The sequence below is a fragment of the Oncorhynchus kisutch genome, linkage group LG18, assembly GCF_002021735.2.
Source record: "Oncorhynchus kisutch isolate 150728-3 linkage group LG18, Okis_V2, whole genome shotgun sequence".
NCBI lineage: Eukaryota > Metazoa > Chordata > Actinopteri > Salmoniformes > Salmonidae > Oncorhynchus > Oncorhynchus kisutch.
Window position 1 is genome coordinate 62,954,341 of NC_034191.2, and position 7,925 is coordinate 62,962,265.

Sequence of the window (7,925 nt, forward strand, 5' to 3'; positions counted from 1 at the left end):
CTTATCTATTATCTAGCCTGGGTATCTCAGTCCATGCTCCCTTATCTTTTATCTAGCCTGGGTATCTCTGTCCCTGCTCCCTTATGTATTATCTAGCCTGGGTATCTCTGTCCCTGCTCCCTTATCTATTATCTAGCCTGGGTATCTCTGTCCCTTCTCCCTTATCTATTATCTAGCCTGGGTATCTCTGTCCCTGCTCCCTTATCTATTATATAGCCTGTGTATCTCTGTCCCTGCTCCCTTATCTATTATCTAGCCTGGGTATCTCTGTCCCTGCTCCCTTATGTAGTATCTAGCCTGGGTATCTCTGTCCGTGCTCCCTTATCTTTTATCTAGCCTGGGTATCTCTGTCCGTGCTCCCTTATGTATTATCTAGCCTGGGTATCTCTGTCCGTGCTCCCTTATCTATTATCTAGCCAGGGTATCTCTGTCCCTGCTCCCTTATGTATTATCTAGCCTGGGTATCTCTGTCCCTGCTCCCTTATCTATTATATAGCCTGGGTATCTCAGTCCCTGCTCCCTTATCTATTATCTAGCCTGGGTATCTCTGTCCCTGCTCCCTTATCTATTATCTAGCCTGGGTATCCCTGTCCCTGCTCCCTTATCTGTTATCCAGCCTGGGTATCTCTGTCCCTGCTCCCTTATCTATTATCTAGCCTGGGTATCTCTGTCCCTGCTCCCTTATCTATTATCTAGCCTGGGTATCTCTGTCCCTGCTCCCTTATCTATTATCTAACCTAGGTATCTCTGTCCCCACTCCCCTTCTCTAGCCTGGGTATCTCTGTCTCCACTCCCCTTATCTAACCTGGGTATCTCTGTCCCCACTCCCCTTCTCTAGCCTGGGTATCTCTGTCTCCACTCCTCTTATCTAACCTGGGTATCTCTGTCCCCACTCCTCTTATCTAGCCTGGGTATCTCTGTCTCCACTCCTCATAACTCTGTCTCCACTCCTCTTATCTAACCTGGGTATCTCTGTCTCCACTCCTCATATCTCTGTCTCCACTCCTCTTATCTAGCCTGGGTATCTCTGTCCGTGCTCCCTTATCTTTTATCTAGCCTGGGTATCTCTGTCCGTGCTCCCTTATCTATTATCTAGCCGGGGTATCTCTGTCCATGCTCCCTTATCTATTATCTAGCCTGGGTATCTCTGTCCCTGCTCCCTTATCTATTATCTAGCCTGGGTATCTCTGTCCCTGCTCCCTTATCTATTATCTAGCCTGGGTATCTCTGTCCCTGCTCCCTTATCTATTATCTAACCTAGGTATCTCTGTCCCCACTCCCCTTCTCTAGCCTGGGTATCTATGTCTCCACTCCCCTTATCTAACCTGGGTATCTCTGTCTCCACTCCCCTTATCTAACCTGGGTATCTCTGTCTCCACTCCCCTTATCTTTCCCGGGTATCTCTGTCTCCACTCCCCTTATCTAACCTGGGTATCTCTGTCTCCACTCCCCTTATCTTTCCCGGGTATCTCTGTCTCCTCTCCCCTTATCTAACCTGGGTATCTCTGTCCCCACTCCCCTTCTCTAGCCTGGGTATCTCTGTCTCCACTCCTCTTATCTAACCTGGGTCTCTCTGTCCCCAGTCCTCTTATCTAGCCTGGGTATCTCTGTCTCCACTCCTCATATCTCTGTCTCCACTCCTCTTATCTAACCTGGGTATCTCTGTCTCCACTCCTCATATCTCTGTCTCCACTCCTCTTATCTAGCCTGGGTATCTCTGTCTCCACTCCCCTTATCTATCCTGGGTATCTGTCTCCACTCCTCTTATCTAGCCTGGGTATCTCTGACTCCACTCCCCTTATCTATCCTGGGTATCTGTCTCCACTACTCTTATCTAGCCTGGGTATCTCTGTCTCCACTCCCCTTATCTATCCTGGGTATCTGTCTCCACTCCTCTTATCTAGCCTGAGTATCTCTGTCTCCACTCCCCTTATCTAACCTGGGTATCTCTGTCTCCACTCCCCTTATCTAACCTGGGTATCTCTGTCTCCACTCCCCTTATCTATCCTGGGTATCTGTCTCCACTCCTCTTATCTAGCCTGGGTATCTCTGTCTCCACTCCCCTTCTCTAGCCTGGGTATCTATGTCTCCACTCCCCTTATCTATCCTGGGTATCTGTCTCCACTCCTCTTATCTAACCTGGGTATCTCTGTCTCCACTCCTCTTATCTAACCTGGGTTTCTCTGTCCCCACTCCTCTTATCTAACCTGGGTTTCTCTGTCTCCACTCCTCTTATCTAACCTGGGTTTCTCTGTCCCCACTCCTCTTATCTAACCTAGGTATCTCTGTCTCCACTCCCCTTATCTATCCTGGGTATCTGTCTCCACTCCTCTTATCTAGCCTGGGTATCTCTGTCTCCACTCCCCTTCTCTAGCCTGGGTATCTATGTCTCCACTCCCCTTATCTATCCTGGGTATCTGTCTCCACTCCTCTTATCTAACCTGGGTATCTCTGTCTCCACTCCTCTTATCTAACCTGGGTTTCTCTGTCCCCACTCCTCTTATCTAACCTGGGTTTCTCTGTCTCCACTCCTCTTATCTAACCTGGGTTTCTCTGTCCCCACTCCTCTTATCTAACCTAGGTATCTCTGTCTCCACTCCCCTTATCTAGCCTGGGTATCTCTGTCCCCACTCCCCTTATCTAACCTGGGTATCTCTGTCTCCACTCCCCTTATCTAACCTGGGTATCTCTGTCTCCACTCCCCTTATCTAGCCTGGATATCTCTGTCTCCGCTCCCCTTATCTAGCCTGGGTATCTCTGTCTCCACTCCCCTTATCTAACCTGGGTATAACTGTCTCCACTCCCCTTATCTAGCCTGGGTATCTCTGTCTCCACTCCCCTTATCTAACCTGGGTATCTCTGTCTCCACTCCCCTTATCTAACCTGGGTATAACTGTCCCCACTCCCCTTATCTAACCTGGGTATAACTGTCCCCACTCCCCTTATCTAACCTGGGTATCTCTGTCCCCACTCCTCTTATCTAACCTGGGTATCTCTGTCTCCATTCCTCTTATCTAACCTGGGTATCTCTGTCCCCACTCCCCTTATCTACCCTGGGTATAACTGTCCCCACTCCCCTTATCTAACCTGGGTATCTCTGTCTCCACTCCCCTTATCTAACCTGGGTATCTCTGTCTCCACTCTCCTTATCTAACCTGGGTATCTCTGTCTCCACTCCCCTTATCTAACCTGGGTATCTCTGTCTCCACTCCCCTTATCTAACCTGGGTATAACTGTCTCCACTCCCCTTATCTAACCAGGGTATAACTGTCTCCACTCCCCTTATCTAACCTGGATATAACTGTCCCCACTCCTCTTATCTAGCCTGGGTATAACTGTCCCCACTCCTCTTATCTAGCCTGGGTATAACTGTCCCCGCTCCCATTATCTAGCCTGGGTATCTCTGTCCCCACTCCCCTTTTCTGGCCAGGGTATAACTGTCCCCACTCCCCTTATCTAACCTGGGTATAACTGTCTCCACTCCCCTTATCTAACCAGGGTATAACTGTCTCCACTCCCCTTATCTAACCTGGGTATAACTGTCCCCACTCCTCTTATCTAGCCTGGGTATAACTGTCCCCACTCCTCTTATCTAGCCTGGGTATACCTGTCCCCACTCCCCTTTTCTGACCAGGGTATAACTGTCCCCACTCCCCCCTGCTCACCCTATCTAGCCTGGGTATCTCTGTCCCCACTCCCCTTATCTAGTTTGGGTACCACTATCCCTGCTACTCTAGCCTGGGTGTCTCTGACCCCCCTACCCCATCTTTATCCAGTCAGGCCTACCCTAATGAAACAGGCCCCTGGTCACCTCCAGCACTTAGTAATAGTATGTCTATTAATGGCATAGAGCTTCAGTACCAAGATCTGTACTGGATTTCTGGATTAATTTTACCTTCCCATGTCTCCTCAATTGACATTCCTACTTTTTAGCAGTGAAGGTCTTCCCCCTCTTCTTTGCTCCTCTTCACCCTTCTCTCCACACTCACTTTGTCTCCCTCACTCCCCCTCGCTCTCACGCTCTCTCTGTCTCTATCTCTCGATCCCTCTTCCACTTCGGCCTTGTGCTATCTCTTTTTTCTTCCTCTCTCTCTCTCTCTCTCTCTCTCTCTCTCTCTCTCTCTCTCTCTCTCTCTCTCTCTCTCTCTCTCTCTCTCTAGACCCAATTCAATGCTGGCTATATGGGTAGAAGTGCTCCATAGGTTAGACATTTGGGTCAGTACTGCCATCTGACCCAATTGGTTGGAGAATGTAATTGTTTATCAAAATAAGCTATGAGCTAACTAAAAATGAAAAACAGTCCTGAAAATTGTAACTTAAAGTATAGCTGATGGCATTTTCTATCTCATGGCAAAATAGAGAATAAACAAGCAGAAGTTATAGCGTTCAGCCTATCTCAAGGGTAGACAGAGAGACCTATACACAGGTTGGGCAGTGAGGCCTGTACATTCAGGCTGTAGGCGTATAGCAGGCTAATTGATCAATCAGGACTAGGTGTGTTGGGTCAGCGGGTCCATTGTCTGGGCTGACTGATTAACCAGCACTAAAACATCCACTGATCCATCCCTCACACTGCTTCTGGCTAACGTCATCATCAATTACCTGCCGCTGCCTGCAAGCCAAGTCACTATTGGGCTGGCTGGAGAAAAAGGCTACCTGCCTGTGAAATGTGTCTCTCTTTAGTGGCTAGCGCTAGCTCAGCTAAGCTGCAGCCTTGTTTTAGTGAGTGTGTGTGTTTGGTTTTGCTATCCTTGTGGGGACCAGGAGTCAGGAAAAATACAATTTTAGGCTTTGGGGTTAGGTTTAGGGTTAGGGTTATGGTTAGGGTTAGAATTCGGGTTAGGTGTAGGATTAGATTTAGGGTTAGAGTTAGAGGTTCAGGATTAAGGTTAGGGTTAAGGTTTAGGGTGAGGGGTTAAGGGAAATATATTTTGAATGGGAATCAATTGTTTGGTCCCCACAAGGATAGTAAAACAAAGATGTGTGTGTGCGTATGTTGTGTGTGCATGTGTGTGTGTGTGTGTGTGTGTGTGTGTGTGTGTGTGCGTGTGTGTGTGCGTGTGTGTGTGTGTGGAGATATGGAGAGATACATACTGTAATCTGCATTTAGAGTATTGGTTGTTTAAAATGTGGAGACAAAGCTAACTGAGGAATATAGATCGTTAGGGGTGAGATTACTTGGGGATGTTCTATTTGATTTTGATGTATAAATCTATACACCAGATTGCTTTTTCACAGTTCTTTAGCTGTCTACTGTACTCTATGTGCAGTATGTCCAGAGATGTTATTTGAAGCAGTCCTGTCCATTTCAAATGTCGCCAGTTCTTATTCAAACTAATTCCGGTCAGCTAGTGCCAGGTGGAAACGGATGCCTGCCGTTCTCTCTCTGATTCAGGACCTGGATGTTGAAAGAGATAATTGCATCGTGCAGGTCAACTTGTTGAGTACGCTTTGATATTGATATTTTTTTATTTTTTTTTTCTGTTTCAGAAAAATACATGTCCAAATAATAGACCATGTCAATGTTCGGAATTCCCCAAGTCTGGGATATTGCCTCATCCAGGAATCACATCATCCACAAAAAAAACCATAAGGAATACAAGAACCTACATCAAACTGACACAGACTATGTCTATGTGGCTTACACGTGACCTTTGTGTTATACAGTGCATTTTTGTAATGCTGAGGACTTTGAATTGCCTGTCTTTCGTTTTTTGACCAGTCGGCTGGAGTGTTCAGTACAGAACCATACTTAAGACGAGGTGTCAGGTACAGACAGCTAACGTCCTTGTTGATTAGTAGAGGATTTGAAAAGTCCAAAATGCATGGACAGTAGACAGTTTTCTCCCAGCTCCCAGTTGAACTCTCTTTCTGAGGTTGCTGTATTCAACCTGAAAGGCCTCGTGTGATCATGAGGCAAATGAAACAGCTGAGGATAAGATGGTCCCTCTCATGATTCATTCCAGGTCTTTCAACAAGAAATCATTCATTTGTATCTGTGTATGAATAGTGAATAAAGATGAGATGTTTTCAGTGTTGAGATCACAACAACACTACATGTTTGGTTTATACTCAGGCAATTCATATTACCATAGCAACTGTTGTTGATATCAGTGCAGCAGTCTTTTGTCAATGCATATTGTGAAATGGTATGGATGTAGGGCTTTGTTTAGACCTGACTGATCATTTGTCATGCATACCACCATCTCACCTGTTTCTAGAATGTACCTGTACTTTGGAACGATCTGATACATACCGTTTGTTTCAATGGTGTTGTAACTGCCACAATCCAACAACTACACTTTATAATCCTCCAAATGTTATATAATGCTAATGATATTACAAACTTGCATTTTAAGGGTACGGTAGATTGAAGATTTAGCTGCTGGTGTTTCTGGTTCTCCTGGGAAGGGGTGTAGAAAACAAACTCATGATAAGTGAAAACCAAGGTGAGGTGTGGACTTAGTGTGAAAAGCATCAGGATATAATGCACCTTGATGGCTTTGGTTATAAAATCCCCCTTTGGGATGTACACACTCACTATGCCCACCCTGACACCCCCACATCAAGGATCTCTCCCCGGTTACACTGTCATCCGTCTGCTGATGTTAAACTCTATACCTACACAAACGTACACACACACACACACACACACACACACACACACACTCACACACACACACACACACACACACACACACACACACACACACACACACACACACACACACACACACACCACACACACACACACACACACACACACACACACACACACACACACACACACACACACACACACACACACACACACACACACACACACACACTCTCTCTCTGTCAAACTATCCCCCCACCAGGCATTCACCCTCTTCTCTTCTCTCCACTCCTTGTTCCCTACAGACCGTGGGTGCCGTTGCCGGGCGGAAGAGAGACATGATTGACAGCAAACAAAGCTGATCGGCCTGTCACTCATCTCTCCATCAGCGTGTCAAAAAGGCTGCCTCCTCCAGGGCTCTCGCTCTAGCTCTCGCCTCTCTCCTCCTTCACACCGACTCCTCCTCCCTCCATCCACTCCTTCTCTTTTTATCTCCTTGACGGGCCAGTCACCCCCTAACTTCGGTGTGTCGTGACCCCTCCGTTCCCGCCCTCCCGGAGAGAGAACTGTCGGAGAGACCTGAAACGGAGTACAGAGAGGACTCCAGACCAAAACAAGTGGTGTCCCCCCTCGCCCCTCCATCTCACACCCCTCGCCCCCTCCACCAAGCTGTTAACAGGAGGCTGGCATGCTGCCACAGTTCCTTAGCTCCTCTCTCCGTAAAGGTTGGATTATTTCATAAACTCAAAGGCCCAGGCATTTCCCTCGGTTTCACTGTCTCTCTGTTTCGGGAGAGAAGAAGAGGGATTCCCCATTGAGAAAACAATAGCCCTTTTCTAGAGGAGAGCCAGAGTGTCTGAGAGGAAGCGGCGATGCGTTTCCCTCTGGTGTTGACACTGCAGGCACTGTGGGCCAGTGTGTGCCAGACCATGCAGCACTACCCAGCCTGGGGACACTACGACGTGTGTAAGTCTCAGGTGTACACGGACGAAGGCCTCACCTGGGATTACATGGCCTGCCAACCTGAGGCCATGGACATGACCAAGTACCTGAAGGTTACGGTGGATCCACCCAACATCACCTGTGGAGACCCACCTGAGACATACTGCGCCCTGGTAAGTCCTGTTCTCTGTCTCAAATATGACTTGTACCCTTCTCTCCAATAGACAGCCCTCCGTAGTTATACAAGTGGATGCATTACAAACGAAGTAAGGGAGATATGAATCGACCAAAGTTAGAACTGCTGGTCAACTTTTCTAATATTGCACTCACACTCACACACACACACACACACACACACACACACACACACACACACACACACACA

General features: G+C 47.4%; 1 protein-coding gene across 5 annotated transcripts in view; it reads left to right on the forward strand.

The window, feature by feature from the left end:
- ntng1a (netrin g1a) overlaps positions 1 to 7,925 on the forward strand; it is a 229,723-nt gene that overhangs the window by 8,821 nt on the left and 212,977 nt on the right. For all 5 annotated transcript variants that reach the window (XM_031796454.1, XM_031796457.1, XM_031796456.1 and 2 more), the window contains exon 2: positions 6,904 to 7,713. In XM_031796454.1, coding sequence (XP_031652314.1) covers positions 7,471 to 7,713 — 243 coding nt within the window. In that variant the 5' untranslated portion in view covers positions 6,904 to 7,470. The remainder of the gene's footprint in view (positions 1 to 6,903; positions 7,714 to 7,925) is intronic.